At 46.3% G+C, this 21,318-nt stretch overlaps 1 protein-coding gene across 6 annotated transcripts in view; it reads right to left on the bottom strand.

The window, feature by feature from the left end:
• Nucleotides 1–547: 547 nt before the first annotated feature.
• DENND1A (DENN domain containing 1A) overlaps nt 548–21,318 on the bottom strand; it is a 159,585-nt gene continuing 138,814 nt past the window's right edge. For 2 of the 6 annotated variants that reach the window (XM_042052482.1, XM_042052487.1), the window contains 5 exons: nt 16,332–16,391; nt 11,922–12,010; nt 6,839–6,967; nt 4,285–4,540; nt 548–3,434 (listed from right to left, as the gene is read on the bottom strand). In XM_042052482.1, coding sequence (XP_041908416.1) covers nt 2,133–3,434; nt 4,285–4,540; nt 6,839–6,967; nt 11,922–12,010; nt 16,332–16,391 — 1,836 coding nt within the window. In that variant the 3' untranslated portion in view covers nt 548–2,132. The remainder of the gene's footprint in view (nt 3,435–4,284; nt 4,541–6,838; nt 6,968–11,921; nt 12,011–16,331; nt 16,392–21,318) is intronic. The other 4 variants (XM_042052483.1, XM_042052484.1, XM_042052485.1 and 1 more) reach the window with 4 other exon arrangements.

Genomic DNA, 21,318 nt, shown 5'->3' on the forward strand with positions numbered 1-21,318 from the left:
GAATCATGCTAGGAATTCCTGAGTTTAAGTAAGACAAAAAGTCCCTAAATGCTGTCCTAGGGATAGTTCAATTCCTATGTTACAAGAAACCCCTAAAAAAGTCTCCTGCTTGCAAACCCTGCTCCAGACGTGAGGAAAGTCACAAACTCCTTGTCCTCCTGGATCTCAGAGGTGCTAAATAAAGTGGACAGTGAATAAATGGGTGTTAATACTCTTCAATGCCCAAAACTTACTTAGCAAATGATCCATCCTATCAGCAAAGTAACCGGAGATGGAAATGAACTGTGGTGGGACAGAATTTCCTGAGTGATTTTAAGCATCTGTAATGGGCTCCTCAGCATCTGATCACTGTGTGACATTACCAAGTTTAAACAGGGCCTGTGGAGCCCTGCTTGGCACAGGTAGGACTGTCCAATGCCCATTCACATCCACCATAATCCAGAAAGTTTTATCATCCAGCTCATAGCAAAGGAGCTCTGAAATGCCAGACTGAATTGTATATAACATTCATATTCTGAACTGTATAAAATAAAATGGAACTGGTGTCTTAGACTTTAAATATTTTACTATGCAATACTAAACTCATCTGTCTTTCAACACAAAAAGAAAATACAAATCCAAGTGAATGGCTTGTCAAAGGAACAGCACTGCACAGAAACAGAATATTCCTGGAATACTGTGGTCTTCCCAAAACCGGCAGCATTTCAGATATTAAGAGTACTTTTCTTTTGTACTGCCCAGACTTGAACACAGAGACAGCCATTCCTATTCCCCAGAGTAAGAAAACTTCCAAGATTACATGAATAAAATAGATACATTGGAAATCAGATAAAGCTTTACAAGAATTTCCCCATGTGTCCAAGATGATTTCCTTTATCAAAGGCTCAATGGTGACGTGATTCCCTCTGTGAGAATGACAGGTTTTACACCAGAGTGTGCCCAGATACAAAACAAACCAAAAAAGCACCACTGAAGTGAAACAGAAATGATCAGAGACAGCAGCTTTCCTGGGGGATGCTGAGGCTCGTGTGAAATGTCTGGAGAACACAGAGAGGGGGCTCAGAACACCCAGCTGAGCGTCCCCTGCCCTGCCCGGTGCCCTCTGTGCTCGGTGCCTCGCGCGCCAGCTGGGGCCAGCCCGAGGCTCAAGCGAGGCCACAGAGCCCCATCCCTCCTCCTGGACACCCCTGCCCTCAGCCCCGTCAGCACACCGGCCTTCACCCGCACTCAGGAGCTGGGAACCGTAATACCCCAAGTTTTTTCTCTTTTTTGTTTGTAATAATCAAGTAAGATATTGTTACATTCCATTCATATACTGCCATGTATAATATTGATAGATAATATTAAGATACACATATAAGAACTAGGATACTCTTTATGGCCTCTATTTTCTGATGTATTTAACAAAAACAAAGTCAAAAAAATGAAAATAATTGCTGGTGTTTCCAGTTTCCCAACAGAGATGCAGGACCAATCCCTGAGCAGCTGCTCTGTGCTGTGGTTTCCAGGCCTGTGACAACTCTGCCCCAGCTGTCGGTGTTTGGGGAGGGAGTCAAAAGTGCCACCAAAGCCCATCTGACAGCACAGCTCCGGGGTGGCTGGCATTCAGGGGGCACAAACAGAGCCCGATGGATCAGTTCAGTGCAGCCCACAAGTCAGGCTGCTTTGCTGCACTTTGCATGTGGAAACAAAATGTCGTATTTCTGTGTGTAATGCCAGAAAAACTGACACCCATTCCCAGAGGCAGGAATGAACTGCAGCAGAGTGTGCTGTGTCACGCTCCAGGTGTGCCAAGGACTGAAAGTACAGGGAGGGAGTAACTTGTGCATCAGTAGTACTGTCTGAAAAGCTGTGTGTGGAAATCCCAACCCAACCCACCTCCCCTCACGCTTTGGTCAGTGCAGGAATCCCAGGGTTTGGTGGTGGGGAGTGAGGGAGCAGTGTCAGGGATTGGGACAACGGGGGACTGACCTGTGGGCAAAAAGCTCTCGTGTTGAATTGCAGCTCAGTGATGGTCCTGCAGCGGTCCTGCCTCAGCCTTCCTTAAAAGAAATGCTTGGTTTTATGCTGCCTAAAAAAAACCAAAAAACCCCTCTGTCACTTCCAAAAGGACACCAAGGCCATGGGGCGCATCACTCAAAGGTTTCCCATCGCTTTCTGAGCTGCTCCACCTTACCTGGTGTGGGTGACACATCCTGCTTGGTCTTTTTTAACAGATCTTCAAATGGATCTTTTGTCTCCTCAGATTTTGAGGACAGTAACACTGACTCCAAGCCCTTGGCTGGCCTGGCAGGGACCAGAGGGGGTTCATTGGCCAGGAGAGCCAGTGCTTGTTTGGGATCTACCCTTGTGCTGGGCTGGCCCACCTGTAACGTTCGGGGTTTGGAGGGACCACCCAGACACGCTGGCTGGAGGGAGCTGGTGGGAGAAGGGCTGTGGCTCTGCAGGAGCAAGGAGCCAGCTGCTGGCATAGCAGGAGCCTGGCTGAACAGGTTTGGCATGGACAGTGTGGCCATGTGGGGCTGAGGTCTCTGTGGTGGGTAGAAGCTGGCAGTGGGGGATATGAAGCTGGAGCTGTACGCGTGACCTAAGGAGGGGGTGAAGGAGCCCCTCGGGGGTCTGACCAGGGACACTGGAAGGGCTCTTGGCAGTGTCTGGGTGAACGGATTCGGGGAGGGCTGTAGAAAAGGTGGTGGAGCTGGGGCAGGATAGCCAAGGGGCTGGGCAAACGGTGCAGCTGGAGGAGGCACAAAGTCACTTGGCAGGGCACCGAAGGCGGGCGCAGGGGCCGAGCCCTGCGGGGCCGAGCCCTGCGGGGCCCTGCCTGGCCAGCCCGCGGTTCTCAGCGGGTCCAGCAGGCTCAGCAGGAGGTCGCCCTCGTTACCTGCACCTTCCGTCTTCACCCGCACGGGCTGCAGCATCTCAGCAGTGCCTGCAGCATTGCACAGCAGCTGTGATGGGTGAGAGGAGGGATTTACAGACTGCTGCATTTCAGGGTCTAAGGACACATTCCCAGCCCCAAAGGGCTCTGGGATAAGATCTGAAACCAAGGGGCTGCGCCCATGAGTGGTGAGGACTTCCGCTGACCCAGCTGGAGCCTGGTGCTTGGAAGCTCTGGGTGCTGGTGGCGGTGGCACAATCCCCAGTTCTGGAGTCTTTCTTCCCTGTGGCCTAGGAATGGTGATATTCCCTTGAATGGCAGGATTGGATTCATCCTTTTCTGCAGGAGCCAGACCACTGTCCCCGCTCTGGGGTCTCCTGGTGATGGGGGGCATGTTACCCAGCGCAGCCAAGGGTCTTTCAGGTGAGCTTTGGGAGTATTTGGTGGGAATAGCCATATCATCATGGCCCATACTCCACAGCTTGTTGTAAGGGTGGGACAGCTTCATGCTTGGCACAATCCTATTCCTCTCGGACACACCAAGATCCATTCTCTGCAAGAGAGCAGAACAAGCATTAACTCTTAGTGATGTCCCCCCAACACAGAGCAGGAAGTGAGTTCAGGCTGCTGTGACGGAAGAGGATCTGTCCCCAGGCTGCAGGCAGTGCAAAGGGACAAGAGCATGTGACCAGGAAGGACAGACAGGAACCAGCCAGGAACTCTGCAGCTCCAATTCCAGCTCTGCCTCCAAGGGGTTGTTCAGCTGGGACATGCTGTGCATCTGTCACAGCCCAGTAAAGAGCACATACCTGTGTCCAAGGCACAGAAGCTGAGGAGCCTTAATTGCTGCATGGAAAAAGCTGACAAATGAAATATCTGACTGTAACACTAAATTCAATATTATTCTAAGGTAGAAATGACATTTGCTTCTTTAATGTCAGATGAACATCTTGGAGTCTGCTTTAGTTTAACACTTTCTGAGCTATGGACCTTCACAAACAATCCTGTTTTCTTCAGAGGGAGATTGTTCAAATGATGCTTAGCCCAAAATAGCCAGATTAAAAAAAAAAAGTTTGGAGGGCACCTGAAAATTACCAATTATTTATTCTCACTGCTGACCATCAACCTCAAAGATAAGTGTGTGTGACAGCCACTGGAAAAACAGATTCTGAGGAACAGGGCAAATATTCCTTCCTTCAGAAGGAAAGGCTTTAGAGGAAACAGTTACTTATAACTGAGTCGCATTTAAGCCATTTCTTAATTCAGCAATTAATTCTGAAACACATGAGCAAACCCCTGGAAATAGATGATGATGATGATTATTATTAGGATCCACCTAATAATATGAAAAAGTTCCTCAGAATGAGCTCTGGGCCACCCCCAGGACACAGGAACCCCCTGACCTGGTATTCAAAGGAGCAGCGCTGCTCCGCCTCCTCCTTGGGTGTCCGCAGATCCTCCAGGCTCTTGGCCTGGCTGAGGGGCTGGGGCTGGGCTTCTACTTCCAAGCTGGGGAAGATATCTTCCAGGAGGTTGACTTCTGAGGCCTTGCTGGAGAGCAGAGGGCTCGGGGGCAGCGGCTCTCTCGCTTTCTCCGGGCTGCCCACGTCCTCTCCATCGGCACTGTCCGACTCCTTCAGAGCCCGGTACGGCTGAGGCCTGGCACAGAACCAAAAATCACGTTGCAAATGACCATATTTCTAATTCTTTGTTTTGAACACAATTTCCTAAAGCTGGATGTGTTACAAAGGGCTCCCCAGTAGCAAATGCAGCTCAGATAGCCCCCGTGCAGAGCAGGCTGGGAGCAGTGCCCAAGGGCAGGGGGACATGCAGAGGGGACCTGGCACCTGAGGGTGCTCAGAAGGGCAAGAGCCAAGTGGGAACTGCTCAGAGGAAAGCTGTGGTCATGCAGGCACAGCCAGGCTGAGGAGGGAGCTCTCAGAGCACGGATGATGGGACACCAGCTCCCCATGCTGGCTGTCTGGGCTCCCCTCGGGCCAGGCACGCCTCTGCACCCCATGTTTGCAGGCACTGACATCCTTGGGCTTTGAGCTAACTCAGCACACAACATAACTCAGTGTTTTCCTGCAATAATTGGGAACACTGTGTAGGCTCCAATGATTTCATTGGTGTCATCTTATCAAGAAACACCACAATCCATTACGGAGACACCTCCTTTGCATTCCCAGCCAAGGCTGAGTTAGCAGGATGCTTCTCTTGCACATACCTCAGCAAAAAACTGAAGCAGCCCATTTGCATTTTGGTGTGTGTACAGAGAACAGCAGCACGATGTGCATCCAATTAATAACAAACAAGTGCCACACATGGCTGTAGGGATTGGCACCTGACTGGCAGCCAGTTGTACTGTGGCATTTAAACAAGCCTTCAATTTAAAGAAAATATTTGTGAGACCTGCAAAAACACATCCTGTGGAAGAACCCTCCTCCCCTTTCCATATTTTATCATAGTACACCTATATCATGCAAATTCACACAGAGTCCAGCTGGCTTCCCTCCCCAGCACACACACAGCAGGCACTGAGCCCGCACCAGGACAGGGGCACTGCAGGTACCAGGCAGACAGTGATGGCACACGGCCTCAGGAGGGGATCTCACAAACTTTGGTTGTGTCTTTAGTCTCACATCACTCTAGGTCACACTGCAACTCCCTAAGGGATATTCTGCAAACAAAACTGGTCTCCTTTACCCGAAACACAAGTGGGGGAACATTTTCTGGCCCTATCCTACTGAACCTCTCCATCCCACCTGCCTGCAGTCACATCCCTTCCCTGTCAGCCCCTGAACCTGTGTCTGCAGCACACAATGGATTTCAGCAACTGCAGACCCCTCTGTCCCACTGGCAACCTCCTTCTCCAGCCTGGTCTGACCCAGCTGTGGCTGCCAGGCTTCAGCTGCTCAGCTGTGACTGGGCATCATCCATCTCCCAGCTCCTGAACTGCCTGGATGTGGCATCATGTGGATTTCTGAAGCAGCAGCTCACGGTACCCCAGTGCCTCTTCCCAAAGGTTCTGGTCAAACCAGTGACTGCATTTGTTAAAATAATGAATGCAGCTCTGTGCAATTTATCTCCCTTTCATCCCCTAGAAATCCTCGAGCAGGCGAGGTTAGGAAATAACAAATCCTCTGCTGACATTCAGTGAGGGCTCAGCTCAGAGCTGCCCGCTGGGGTTGGGATGTTCCAATAGGCAGCAAGAGGGATTTAGTGCAGCTGAACCCGCATCTGGCAGGGCCCCTCTTGCCTCACATGGGCACCCTGGGCAGGCCGTGCTCCTTCCCCTACCACGGGCACTGTGAGCAGGGGACAGAACCCTCCAGCCACAGCATCAATGAGCAGTTGTGACCCGGCTGTTCAGCACCATCTTTCAAGACTGAGTTAGAGGTTTGGGAATGTACAAGTTACAAATGCAAAAGCTGGATACAAATAGACACAACAAACTTCCTGCTTCTTGTATAATTGTCAGATTGTACTCAATGCCCTCAGAGGATACCTGCAGGGATGTGATACCTGACAGAGAGCCAGAGAGGCTGGATTCAAACAGGTGACACTGGAAAAGGCTGACAACTGCACTGGAACGAGGCGCACAGGACAACCCAAAAGCACAGCAGCACCACACAAGAATGAACGGCGGAAGGTTTGGACAGGAGCACAAGCAGCATGTTGGAACAAAGGACAAATGGAAGGGTGACATCCCACAGAGCTCGAGTCGATGGAAGCCCATAAGCTGTGTGTTGCTGCAGTGTTTCATGCAGGAGGATGCTTTTTCATGCTGCTCAACATCAAAACAAACAAGCAGGAGAAATGCTGGCCATTCATCAAGCACTGCACAGAGACCCCAGGAGTATCTCCAAAATCCCAGAACAGGAGCAGGTGCCCTGAGCAATGCAAATCCCACTGTTTGAAGCTGGCATGAACACAACAAAAGAGTAAAGGATAGACCATTCGAAAGGAGCAGAGAAGAAAAAGTTTTCAGAGAAGCCAGAGACAGGATCCTCTTCCTGCTGAAATTCATCATCAGAGGAGTCCTCAGAGAGGAAGACCGTATAGTGTCGCATGGGCTTTACGAGGCTGGGGAACAGGAAGAGAAAAGGAAATTATTGAGTGGTCACAGTGACAGCTCCTGAGGAGAGAAACCAGGGGCTCCAGAGACCCAGATCATCCTGACCCCAACTGACTGCACAGCGGAGAGCTCGGCAGGGAACGCTGAGCTCTGCTGCCCAGGCACAGAACACAACCCCTCTCCCAAGGGCAGGGTGCCATGGGATGCCCAAGGGAAGGGACCGCTGCCCACAGTCCCACCACAGAGCAGGGGACAATACAGAAACCACATTTCCCCACCACGTTCCCTACAGAGCTGGGCACCTCTCTGTTCTTCAGACAGCTCTGCTCCTCTGGCTCTCTGAGCTCTGACAAACATTAGATCTCCCTCTCTGCTTTACAGACATTTAGTCTGATGCACAAGAGGAGCTGACTCCAGGGTACCAGTTCCTATTTGTATCTATTTTTCACATTTGAAACTGCTTCACTCTAGAATAAAACCTAAGCTGTCCAAGGATTGGTATGAAATGCAGTTTGTCAAGTAAGGCGTATGTGTTCCTTTCTTCAGCAGTTAACTGAGAATCAGCTCTTAAAGATTAGGTCAGGAAAAGAGAAGAGGGCCCGAGTTGCCACTGCCAATGAATGTTTACTCACAGTCAGGTCAGAGCTAATTAATAAAAAGTCTCTAACAGGTGGCAGTGGCTGCAGCCGATGGTATTAAACCACAGTCTGCGTTATTCCAATTAAAGCTGGTGCATTGCTTGCTTTCCCCTCTCCTGCTGGAACAGGTATCCAGGGGAAGGAGGTGGGGCTACTGCAGCAGGAAACATTTGTTATAACATTTTTTAAACTTTTTTTTTTGTTAGAAAGTGACTATGAAAAAAATCAATTTACACTAACAAAAAGCTCCACCTAAAATAAATAAGAAAGCAAAGATACTTAAAAATATTTGTTTTGTACTTAGATACGTATATCTGTGTTCCTTAGAAGAGGAAATTACCATCTAACGTGATTCCAGAAAATCTAAAATTATGTCCAGAAATCCAGAGTCACACTAAATTTCCACATATCCTGCTGATACACTCAATGTTTGGTAACTACATATAACAACTGAACTGGTACATTCCCTCAGAGCACTGCTCAGGTACCTTTTGTTTGCCTCCAGATATGCCTCATCCCAATGCACTGTATGGTGTGCAATTCAGTGAACTGGGAACAAACTCTGAAGAGATAACATGGATTGTGTTGGCCAGATCACCAATGGCACTGCAGTACAAAAAACCTGAACTACAGTGCAAGGTAACAGGCTCCGGTTTGGTCATGTGGCAAGAGCTTAAATGAAAAGAACAAGCCCTGAGTTTAGCTGTTGCTGTGCTCTGTCAGAGATTTCAGTCCAAGATACGGTGTGAACAATCTAAAACTGTCCAAGTGTACATTTTTTACTGGCTTGAGGCAGTAGAATGCACCGAAAGTGCTTGTTCCCTCATTAACCGAGCTCGGGAGCTCTCCCGCGGCTGCCTCTGCCCTCACAGGACCCCTTGCACGGAGAAGTGCGAGAGCAGAGCGGCGGGAGAGGGGCTGGAGAGGGGAGACGGGAAGGCAAGGGAGAAGGGAAGGGGAAAGGGAAAGGGAAGGGAAAGGGTCGGACCCCACCCTGCGGCAGGCTGCCGGGGCTGCGGCTGCCCCGGGGCCGCTCCGTGCCCGTGGCCCCGGGGCCGCCAGCGCCGCCCGCCGCAAGCCCCGTGTCAGCCCCGGCGCCGCGCGGCCGGGACGCTCCGCGGCGCCGGCACCGGAGCGGAGCGGGGGCTCCGTTTTAATGAGGAAGATCTGCATCTCAGGAGCTTTTTTCATGTGTCAGGATGCACGGACAAAGCAGCAGCACATCACGCTGGCCAAAAATGAAATGCTGACAAATGTAGATATTTCAAATTTAATTGACACCTAAACGTACTTGAGATAGAAAAAAAAATATATATACAGAAAATGGGAGTGCAGGAGATGGGAATTAATAAGGAGAATTCTGCAATAATTCAAAAGGATGTTTTGGTTATGAAAAAATTAAATTTGTACATTTTATTACAGTATTGCTTTTTCCTGAATATTGAGATTATGGCACAAAGGGGTGTATGGACTTATCATTATTCTCCAAAAAAGGGCTCCCCAGATTTGAGGAAGTATTATTTTTTATTGACATAGTTTTTTAAAGAACAGCTACACAGAAACTCTAGGGAATTAAAGAATTTGTCCCTCTTAGACAGTAAAATACAGAGAATGAGGGATTTGGATGCACGGGCTTTTTCTTGCCGCTATGAGAGAGGAGGCTTCGGACTGCGGAGATTACCTGGGAACTCTTCCATGTGAACACACCACAGACCTACCCGTGGAATTCCTTCCTGCATATCCTGCACAGTCAGTGTCAGTCAGAGCTCCCTGCTTGGCAAGGCCATGGAAAACCTTCAGCACCCCCAACTGCTGCGTGGTGGGGCCCTGAGAGCCCGGTTACATCTGGAATTTCCAGTGCCCTGCGAGCCTGTCCCATCCCACACAGCTCCACCGAGCTCATCTCAAATCCCGGGCAGTGCCCGCTGGGGCACTCCCAGTGCCAGGCAATGCAGAGCTCCTCTGCCAAGCCCTCCGGGGCTGCTGCAGGGCCACAGCGGCCTGTCCCAGCACGGGCTGCAGCCCCGGAGCTCTGACACCCCGGGCACTGGGAGCCTGCCCTCCCAGTGTCCCAGTTCCTTTCCTCCCACTCCGCATGCCCTGGAGCCAGCCAGGACACAGATCCCGGAGCACTCTGGAAGCCTATTCCACATGTAACAGGAAATCTTGCTGGGGTGTAAAACGGAGCTCTCCAAAAACTGCCTGTCTGTTAAAAATGCAACATCTTCTTTCTGTGAACAACTGATTTGTGTCTAAAAGAGGCACATCCCACGTGTCAAGGGCTGTCCCAGGTGGTATCCAGCATTTCCTGAGCTCTCCCTCTACAAATTATTCCTCTTACCTTAGAACCAAAAAAGCTTTCTAAAAAATTATAATTTTAGATTTTATGACAAATTTTTAAGAATCAGACATCACAAATCTTGAATTATTGACAAAATTCTACAATCCCCCAACTTGTTATTGAAATAGAAAAAAAACCACCAATAATTTTGTTGGGGAAACAACAATGCTTCCCCTGAGCTCTTGTAAACACACTCGTTTAACAACAGACATGAGCCATGATCTTGGCTGTTCTTTGCAGTCACTGCTCCTGATCCCCTGCACTTTAACTGAAGACTGACTAGAAAATGAGCACAGACATCCCCAAAACAATGTATTTCTTTTGCACACATAAAAAGAACTAACTCGTATAACTAAAGACATAAATTTCCTAATCCCCAGTGCTACCAGGTAAAATGAGTGAAAATATGTATTGTGGTTTTGTGTTTTCACCCATTCTAATGTTATCCAAGAGAGGGAAAACAGTGTGAATTTTTAAAAGAGATAACACCTCTCTTGTTTCCATTTCAGAACACTTATACAAAGATTACTTCTTACTGGGACAGAAAAAAGAAAGTTTGTGGGAAACATCATGAAAATTCTGTATTTTGTGAAAACAGCCTAACTGCAAAGACTCACTAAAATTAGCAGCAATAAACTAGATCCAAATAAAATAATTAAAATACAATATATGTCCAGCATGTTTACCATTCATGTTTATGTCTGATAGTGGCAGGAATTGAAGATACACTTTAGCAGTGAGCAATACTGGGATGTCAGCAGCTTTTGAACCCAAACATGCAGAACCCTCCATAGCAACACACATAAATGTTAAATTGATTCAATTATCCTCCACCTACATGCAGTGAGTCATCAGATTAAATATTAAGAAAATGCTTTTAGTTTAAAAATCCCCACAACCTCTGTGCAGAGCCAGCACAGCCCTTTGCAGGAGCTGCATCTGATCCACAAGAGGGCAACCAAATTCCACTGTAAAATGGACAAATATTCCTGTACAACAGAGAAGTCACTGTTCAGTTTAGGCCAAAGCCAGAGTATACCCCCACTCTGGGGTGGCTGGAAAGAGCTGTCCATGCACTGATGCCCGCTGATGTCCCTCCAGTGTTTTTGTGACACACAGCAGTGTCCCTTGAGCTGTGCTGGCAACTTCAGAACATCCACAGTTCAATACATCCATATTTCAGTACATCCATTCCCTGCTCAGGGCCACCCCAAGGGCCCATTGCTAACTCCACTCTGGCACCGTCAAGAATCTCCAACACACACACCCTGTCTTCTTTGCAAAAATCCCTGAATAAGTGACATCAGTGAAAGTGCCTGAAAAAGCCTCCCTGAGGTAACAGAACGTGCCTATACTGGTGTGCGCAAGAGAGACACTGGAAACCAACACCTTTTGTCCAGGAGCAGTGGGCTGCAGCAGCACAGCTGCTTTGGATCATTCCCCCTTCACTGCCACAGCTAAAGGGGGAATAAATTTGCTGGTACTGTGCAAAGTGAAGCCCTACAAGCCCTCACCACAGAGCTCGCACAGACATCACAGTCCTGTTAATGCACCCCAGAGACAGACACAGCCCCTTCTGCCATCACTGTAAAATAACCAGTTCTGCACCCTCCAGGTACAGCCCGGCAAGAACACTGCATCTGCAGGGCTGGAACTGACAATTTCCTTGAAAGAAAAGTGTAAAACAAAACAACAAAGAAATGAGCAAACCTCCAACACCTGAAAACTTTCACTGAAGAGGCTGATCAGAGTGTGTGTAACTTGGCAAACCAGAATTTTCCCACAAGCAAACTTTGGTTACTTGCTTTTTCACACTTCCTCTACAATGGTCCAAAACATTTTTTTAAAAATCAATTTTTTTCTTAGTTAAACTTAGTTAACTTTGATCTGCAGTATTTTTTAATGTCTCCTTTGGTGAGTCCCAGTTCTGAACACGCTGTTTGCTGATGCAAGTAGAGAGAAGCAGAGCAGCACAGTACTTACTGTTCTGGGCTGGGCACTGAGGTCCTCCGGCCCTCCACACCAATGTTGCTCTTGGGCCTCTTAACCACATGAGGTCTTGGGGGGCGAACCTGCAGCATGCACAGAGACATCTCATCAAACACTTCCCCTGATCCAACAGCAGACCCAGATAACAGATGTGGAGAACCATCAGTATCCTACAGGGATCTTCCATTCGGTGTTGCTTTGTCTTTTGTGCCACAACAATGTTACACATGAATGTGGATACACCAATGAATCTAAAGTATTAATATAAACCACATGGCCCCATGACTTGCAAATGAAATATATATCCTTGTCACTAAGTATGTGCTATTTGCTATGTCCTGTTTGGTATGGGCTGAATTTTGGAGAAACGATTCCCTAAGCATGAGCTTCCCCCTGCGCAGCCAGTGGCGAGAGTAAAGTTGGTGATGTCCCTGTGCTCTGGACATCGCACTGGGCAGTGGGGCTCAGCTCTGACACCACGACCCTTCTGGCCACCTGCTCCTAGGAACCCAGCTCCTCAGGTGAGGACTTCTGTGTAAGGGAGCGCTGCAAAATGTGTACTTAGGATAAATGTTTTAACATTAAAAACTCAGCTCCTTCTTCTTTAAAAATTTGCTTTCCTCCAGCAGCTGAACACAAACCCTCGCCAGCCATATCATCATTATCACTCCTGGTATTACATTAATCTTTTGTTGTCTGTAATAAAATCCAAAGCTTTTCTGTGGAAGATGATGTTGCTGCCAAACCAATCTCAAATACATATCCATCATCACTTTCTAATGTATGGAACTTCAGCTTGATTTCTGACCAGGATCTCCACAAGCAAAAACCTTATTTCACAAGCATAAGCCTTATTTAAGGAAAGGAATAAGCACTTGTGCTCAAAGTTTGTGTAGGTGCCAGCCTACACTGGTGAGGAATCCTGCGCTGAAATTACCCCTGCGAGTCAAATGTGGGAATTTGCAGCATCAGGGGCAGACTGTACACACCAGTTTCACGTGTTTTGCTAAGAAAGTACAACTCTACCTGAAATAAGAGTTTGCTCTGTTGGCTCAGCTCAATGCTAATCTCAACAGAAATCCCCAAACACCCAAATAAAGTTGGAAATACAACTCAGCTCCTGACCTCCCAGAGCTTGTGCTCCCTTAAGAGGCACAACAGAAAGGAGCTGTTCATGGCCTACACTCTGAGTGCTCTGGGGCGACTAAGGAAGTTTCAAAAAATTTTATTTGTTGGGGGAGGGGGACTTTCCAGGTTTGTTTTGGTTTTGTTTTTTAAATTGTTCTTCCCAGGCACATAAACCTCAAATTTTCCTGCCAGGAGAAAGCCACCAAATTGTGTGTAGTGCTTCTGCCCTACACGCCAGTATGCAAAAAATAGCAGCAGCATTATTGCACTGAATTTTCATTTCAAAGGAAACGGTGCACAGCATATATGATGAAGAAATCCAGAGCTGTATTGCCACTATTTCTTAGGAAAAAGGGCTTATGAAAAGGTCAGATGTTAAGGTCTTGGAGATCAGTCCCCACACAAGGCTGCTCCTCTCTACAATAAAGACAGCTTAAGAATGTGAATTTATAGCAGGAATGGAAGGATTAAGTTTGTGGCAACTTCAACTGAACTTGCAACGTGGTGAAACATGGGGAAAAGAACAACAGAGCTAATTAGAGGAGCTGAGCTGTCAGATCGCAGCAGAATGGCTCGGTGCCAACAAACAAAAGGAATGGGCTGGCAATCAGCAGGATCGATGAAGAATACTGCTTCATTAGGGCTGATAAAACAGGGAGAGACCGCAGAGAGGAGTGCGGGAGAGGGGGGCGACAGGCAGGAGGAACGGGGGAGAGGAAAGCGCGAAGGAGAAAGGGAAAGAGAGGAAGAAAGCAAGCTGCTTAATTAAATGGGAGCTGGGAGCTGATGTGTAAAGCTGGCCTGTCAGCATGCTGGGAACACTTTCACCTTTCGGGTGGGTGTGCTGCCGAGGAGGGAGAGAGATGAGAGTTTGGGGTGGCTCTGGGGGCCCCCAGCCCGGTGCGGGGTGACAAAGCTAAGCGGGATTTAGAGCATTGTTCACAGGGAACTGCAGGGAAAAGCCAGGTATCAAGTCCATTCCTTGCTGGATTTTGAGTCTCACATAGCCACAGAGGCAAGGTTAAATGCTTATCAAATGCAAAAGTATCAAAGAAATCCAATTACGTGAGCACACAGCCAAAAGAAAAAAGGTAAACTTCCAGGACAGAAGGGTTGAATGTGCTTATTACTGCCCCCATCAACTTTATGCATAATTATTACATTTTAACTTTTTCTAATTGAATAAAGTTTCCAAACAGCCACTATTAATCCAAACAGACCTCCATTAATTAGAAGCAACAACCCTCTCTCTTTCATAATACCACCACCACTCATTTCCAAAGCAGCAGAATGCAAAGAACATCTCTGTTCTGCTTCCTTAACCTTTCTTTGGTCTGTGTTCTTGGCTTTATTATTAGCAATTACTCATATTGCAAGCGCTAGTGCCCATGGATTCCTCCTTACAGCACAAAGTACTTCTCTGGAATTCTGGTATTATGTGGCCTGGTCTCCTCCTTCAGTGCTTGTGTACAAGGCCAGGATAAATCACTTGCTGATACCCACCTCTGTAGGAGCTGCCAAGCCTGAGAGGGAAAAAGCAGCCTGCACAAAGTATTATTTACACATACAGAAATGTGTTGCAACTACTAAAAGCCAAATAACAGTTCTGAACAACAACAAATTTATGTATATTTTGTACAAGCATATTTTTGGGATTGATTATAATAATTTACATTTATCTTGAATTTCCCCTTGATGAATGAAGCCTTTCTGTTCCACTTACTGACACAGCCAGAGGAATGCAACAGGAGCTTTCATTATAACATTTCCAACCTTTTATCAATCACATTGGGAGCAAAGACAGTTGAACCAACCATGTTACAGTGAGGACTATTAATACACTGCAGCTGGGAGATTAAACAGTCTTAACAAGACTTCCACATAATAAATGACTCCATTTGAACAATATAGTTCAGCAACTTCGGTACAGAGGAATCACAACATGCCCCCTTACACCTGCCAAATGTGGAACACGAGGGCATGGAAGCACTACAGGAACCCCACAGTACACATGCAAAGACTGATCCTAGTGAAACACATCTGGGAGGGTCTCCCATGCCCATTGCATTTAAGAGAACACACATAATCATAGACAATGCTGCTTTTTAAACACAGAAAACAGAAGTCTTCAGGGAAAAAAAAAACATTAAAATGACTCTGTTAAGCTAAACACCCAGAGTTAAAAAGAGGGAGGAGAAGAAACACATGCCACTGAAATGTCACACAGGAACATGCACCAGAGACCAAAAGTTAAAACACACACCCAGTTGCACTTGTTAACCAGTTACCTGCTCATCCAAAACACATTTTAACAAGTTTTAGCAAGATTAGATTTGAAAACTTGCATCTCTCTCTTTCTTATGCATGTATGTGTATGGATAAGGAAGCAAGATTATTTAGGGGGAATTATATTCATAAAGCTGAAGTCCTGAATACACATAAGTATCTTCCACGGCTGTAGCAAAAACCAATACCCCTCCTAAATTGATACGTCTTGCCTGTGCTTCTAAAGAAAATAAAAATCTATTGCAGACCCAGCAGGGTGCCCAGTTTTAACGCCATCCTGCACAGTCCATAGGTAAAAACTGTCCTACAGCGAGTGTTTTGGGGGGAAAACTGCTGAGATAAGGTATCCCTGCCTAACACAGTAAAGGCACTGCACTGTCAGTGATTTCTGTGCAGTTCTTCCATGGAAGAGTCCCTTCCTCTGGCCAACCTGCCGTCCCTTTGTTTTACACCATGGAATTACCCAGTGTGTGTCACCCATAACACAGTGCCAATGTTCTACTGCCAAAGATCAACCTTGTTTTCTTCAAGTCTATTCACACATCTGTCCCATGGAGAAGAATTAGGCATCCCAATTAATTTAAAGAGTAACTTGCAGAGAATAAATATTTTCTCTTCAGGCTTCTGCTTCCTTTCAGATTTGAGTTCAGTGCAAGTCTTCAAAAGCTCACTGGCTAAAAACTTCTGCCAGCCAGTCTAGCAGAGCTTTGTGTGTAAGAAATCACTGCAAAAGTCAAACCAGACGTGGCCAGAGCAGCCCCAGTTACCTGCAGAGCTGCCCAAGAGCTGCAGGGCTCGCCAGAGAAAAGCAGAACAACCGCGGGTCCCAGGGCTGTGCCGCAGCAGAGAGAAGGCAGTTTAGGAGCATAATTCACACATGGCTTTTGTGCAGAGTTTGACAATCCAAACTACCAGGGTTTAGTAGTGCTACGAAGAGCATAACTCAGGCAGTGTTAAGCTGTGGCAGCGAAACAATCTCCAGCTACTCACGGGCCTGGAGGACCGCTGGATCTTTGGGGGCGGCGGCCGCGGCGGGCGGAGTCTGTGCTGCTGCAGCAAAGTGGAGACTAAATTAAAGTCACCTGCATGGAAACACTGCTGATGTCCTGGCAAAAGTGGCATGAGCATGTGACAGCACGTGATTACCTTCATACTCACCTCACAAAATCCCATTTTTCTTATTTTGTTTTTCCAAACCAGTGACAAACCTCATGAGCCACAACGTGCCTCGGCAGCACAGGTACCGTGTCTGCCCGGGCTGAACTCAGCTCTTGTCACACCAAAGGCAGCAGGGACAGCACTCCAACCAGACAGTCAAAATTTACTGACACAACAAAGATGTTCAAGGTGGAATCTTGGACCTTGAGGTCCAAGTGCTCTAGACTACATTTATGCAAATGGAAACCAGGATATTCAAAAACACTTTCACTAAAATCCCAAGTGATTTTTAGTACTAGTGAAAACTTACGCAGAAAGCCTCAAACCAGACATTTAAGAGCATGGAAAAAACTTTTCAAGCACTTAAAGGTGAGCTTATGTTCAGATCCTGTCCTGGATTGGACTCCGAAGTGACCAACAATTACAAGCCAGACCTTAAAGCATCATGATGGCCTAGAACTCAAAACTTCTTGTGCAAGTATCATTTTAGTTCTGCGTAAGTGAAAATGAACATACTACAAATACTCTATATATTTATATTTAAATAAACTACTCCTTTGCAGGAGCCAATTCTTTCATTTCCTTATCCTGTCACTAGATTATTTTTTCCAGCTGAGATTTAGATATCACCTATCTAAATCCTCTCTGATCAAAAAACAGTTCTACGTGTTTCCACAATAAAGACATACAAATGCTGCTTTGGGAAAAGATTAAAGGTGTAGAAGCCTTTTTTGTCTCTTGGACTTCCAACCAGGCATCATGTTCACTCCCAGAACTGTGACCTCAGTGCTTGTAACAACACAGGCAAATCCAACACTCAGTTTCCAATTTCAGTTGCCCAGTGCTGCCAACAATGGAGTTTGTTGGGAGGTTTGTATGTGCTGCACCACACACTGCACTGCCGAGCCCCACATCCCAGAGCAGGGTAAGACAGAACTCCCCACTGGCAGCAGCGCTCTCTGCATTGAGCAGGGACAGGCCTGGCTTAACACAGGGCTGTGAAAACAGGCAGGAGCAGGCCCAGGGCGGCGGGGAGGCACCTGCAGGGAACAGGGACTTTACCAGAGCCGCACTGCCAGTGTTGGTGCTCCTGTCTGTCACCACAGTGGGATAAGCAAGCATGTTCAAACTCTCCGTGTTTACTGGGAGAGCCACTGATTTGAAGTTAATTTGTTAATGCAGCAAAACACATTGTTTCTAAAAGGTCAGCAGGTGAAGCCGTGTTGGAATATCAACTTAATTACCTGGGCTGTAGGGATGAATGGGCACTAACCAGCACGTGGCTGCCATGCTAAAAGCTGCTAAATTGCTATTCTAGGTATGGTCCTAAATGTATGTACTACAGCTTTTCCTGTGAAGGGGAGAAATGCCTAAATTAGCACTTTCTCACCAATAGCTGTTTACTAGCATACCTTTTTCCTCTGGATATTTGCTTAATTGTCTTGTTCTAAATACTTCTGAAGCAACAAGACAGAAAATTTGCAGAAAGCCAATTTTATGACTGCGGATCTGGCACTGCTTTACTAATTATCAGACAAGTGACTTTAAGCTATGAGATGCTGGAGCAAGAAAAATCTTACATTCACTTTTACACTATCAAAATACTATTTAAAAATTATAGATCCCACATCTCATAAAGTAGCTATTATATACCCAAGGAACTTTCGCAATACAGCTATTTAGGGTTTTATACTAGAGAAAACATTACAAAAGGATAATTTTTCATCTGCAAGGTAACAGCCTGTGGGCAGAATATTATCCCAAACTAATTGTGGATGTCTTCTGAGATTTTTTTTAAGGTGGTATTCAAAACAGAACCTTGTGAGTAAATTAGAGGTGCTAGTTCATGTGTAACAACAAGTGCAACGAGAAGGAAATGCTCAAAGGAAACACAACCAGATGAAAACAGGTTTGTCAGTATGTGGAGAAAGAAGTGTTTCTCTTTCTCAGTTAGCAGTGAGGGTGTTTACAATAATTTCCAAAGCAAAGCTTTTCTACATGAGTATCTTGTTTCCTTCCGAACTTGAGGACTGGTTTGAAAATACTTTAAAGCCAATCAGCCATAGGAGAGAGATGCCCTGTGCTGGATGAAGCCAGGCTCACACACACCAGGCTGCAAGAGACCTGAAGTGCTGACTTTGGGAGAACACGCTGGACCTCAACTGAACACTCAATTAAAAAAAAAAGGGAGAAAATAACAACACTGAAAAATGTCTGGTACCTAAAAAGATTCAGTAGAGAAAGCAGATGGAATCTACGAGGCAGCTGTTTTATTATCCATCCAGATCCCTGCACAGCACACTCTGCTTTTTACATGCTCCCTTATGTACAGCTCACAAACTGGGATGACAGGAACAGTGTATGCTTTACAGCATATATTTTTAATTTACACTCTGAAATACTTCAACGGAAATCTGCTGGGTCCTGTGATAAAAATAATTTCCATGTTTTAAGGGATGCCTCATTCTTCAAGCCACATTTGTAGATAGGGAAGGTAGAACAAGTCTGGCAAAAATGCAGCAACACCTAAAGCCAAAATCCCAAAACCACGGGAACACCACTGCGGATTATTAATGTTGATAACTGATGCTATTCTAAAAACTCATGCCTTAAACAATAAACTCCTGGGCTGTAGAACTGAATGGTACTTTATTTTTTTTGTCTGCAATTACAGAAAAAAAGGGAAGAATTTTGAAAATGACATGCATATATTTTTCTATGTGTGTTCAGGAGCCTTAGACAGGCCATGCCCATAGCAGCATGTGTTGTTCTGTGATGTAGATAGGAGGAATATGATGGTATCTGTGGTTAAAGGCCTGTCAAGACTTCTGATCACTTCCCAGCTCCAGCGACAGGAAAGTCCCTGTCCTATGCAAACCAGCAGTAAAACCCACAGAAGGTGGTATCAGTAAAATCTGAGACTGTGACCACTTAGTGGTCCACTCTCACTTTCTGCCTGCTGAAGCAGCTGAACATCCACCCTGACCTCCTCCCATCTATACGTGCACTCAGTTCTTCTAAAAAAATGTAAACCACCCCATAACCATTAAACTGATACAATCTGACACTTTGCAGTTTGAGAACTCCTGACATTTTCCAAAGGAGATGCCTGTCAACAGCCTCTTATTTACCTGGCACAGAGCCCAGGTACCACAGTCTGAAAGCCACTGCACACTGAGCTATATGCAGTTGGTACCTCTTCCCACAAACAGGTGCCTACAGAACACAAAACATTTAATTCAATTTAGAGTCATTCTGGTTCAAAGAAGCCTCACACTTGTTGATTCCATTTTGTTCCCATGTAGTGAGGCCCTGGATAGGAAAGGATCATGCTGCAGACAGTAACTACACAAGGCAGGAGCAGGCCAGGGTTCTGCTGATCCCCTTTCCACTTGCTCTGCTCTGGTCCTGCAGAGCTTTGCCATCCCTGCTCCTCACTGGGCCTTCCTTAGCAATTTACTCCAGCACTCACCACCATTTGGACAAGGGATTCATTTGTCACGATTCACTACACTAAACACACACACACCAGATTTCTGTTCTGAGAAGGTGTCAGAAAAACCAAAGAAATTTCTACACAAAGAATGGACTTTGAGCCCCTTTCTTTGAGATACTCACTGTGACACAGAACACTGCAGCCCTTTTTACCTGTTCTCCTTGTCCCCTCAGGCAACCACTGCTGACTTTGTATAATTTCTTGTAACTTCTCTGATATTTTGGCACCACTTTGCAGTTAACTTTTTGCACCAGATTTTTTTCTGGACCCTGCAGTAACAGCAGAATCCTGCACTGACAATATCCATGCCTCCATCCTAGATGGGTAACTCAGTGAACACAGAGGGATGTTCCTATGTATAATGGAATTATACATGTGCTATATGTGCTATATGTGCTATACTAAGCCAGGAAGGAACATACCCTATGGACCCTGCACTGCACAATAGGCCTTACCCTGAAGCAGCACAACCTTCATTTGTCCAGAAGGAGAATAAAACCCCAGCTCTCTGTGACGTTGCTGCATAATGACAGGACCATGAAGGAAAACTCCCTTAACTCATTGAAGCAGGCCCTTTCCAGATTACAGCAAACCAGCAAGGAGGGCTTTGTCCAACTATTCACAGAGGCAAAACAGGGAAGGGGTTGAAAGAGAATCTCACTGAGATGATCATTTTTCCAGAGGACTTCTACCAAAATGAGGTTCATTTTGCTGTGGTTTGTTTTCATTCTATTTTCATTCTATTTCATACACGGATGGAGAGACACGTTGCAAAAAATCCCAGACCCCAGGAATGTATTTATCCCCATGTGTTAAAGCCTATCCATCTTCTACCTCAGCAGAGTTTAAAATCACAGCTAATAGGTTAACAACTGTTTTTCTTCTGCTTCAGATGAAGAATATCAGAAAGCTGGGGGAATATTCGGCTTCCCAATTTGTACTGACTGCTCAGTGCTACCTGCAATGTCTGTTTGACAGGACTGACATTTTGTACTGCTGTGAGATGGGAGAACGTGTGACATTTTTATTCATGGTGGCGTACGCCCTTGTAATGATCAGCCCTGGTCGATGTGCTTACTGCAGCAGCCCCGAGCCCTCGGAGAACAAACACGAGCCCGAGGTGCCAGCAGTTTGGCTGCCTTATTAAACACCACCAGGATTCTAACGAAGAGCAACTGCTGGAAAATCTCACTGTCAAATCCTCAAGGACATTGTCAACATGGAACTAACTACATATATTTTTCATTTAAAATACTAGAAAATCCAGCAATACAATATTAAATTTGAAGAAAAAAGCCACACTGGTTTGTGTGTGTTTTCTTT

Source organism: Corvus kubaryi, unplaced genomic scaffold, assembly GCF_017639235.1.
Source record: "Corvus kubaryi isolate FWS band 111438036 unplaced genomic scaffold, C.kubaryi_AGA036_p1.0 78, whole genome shotgun sequence".
In the NCBI taxonomy this organism is placed as follows: domain Eukaryota; kingdom Metazoa; phylum Chordata; class Aves; order Passeriformes; family Corvidae; genus Corvus; species Corvus kubaryi.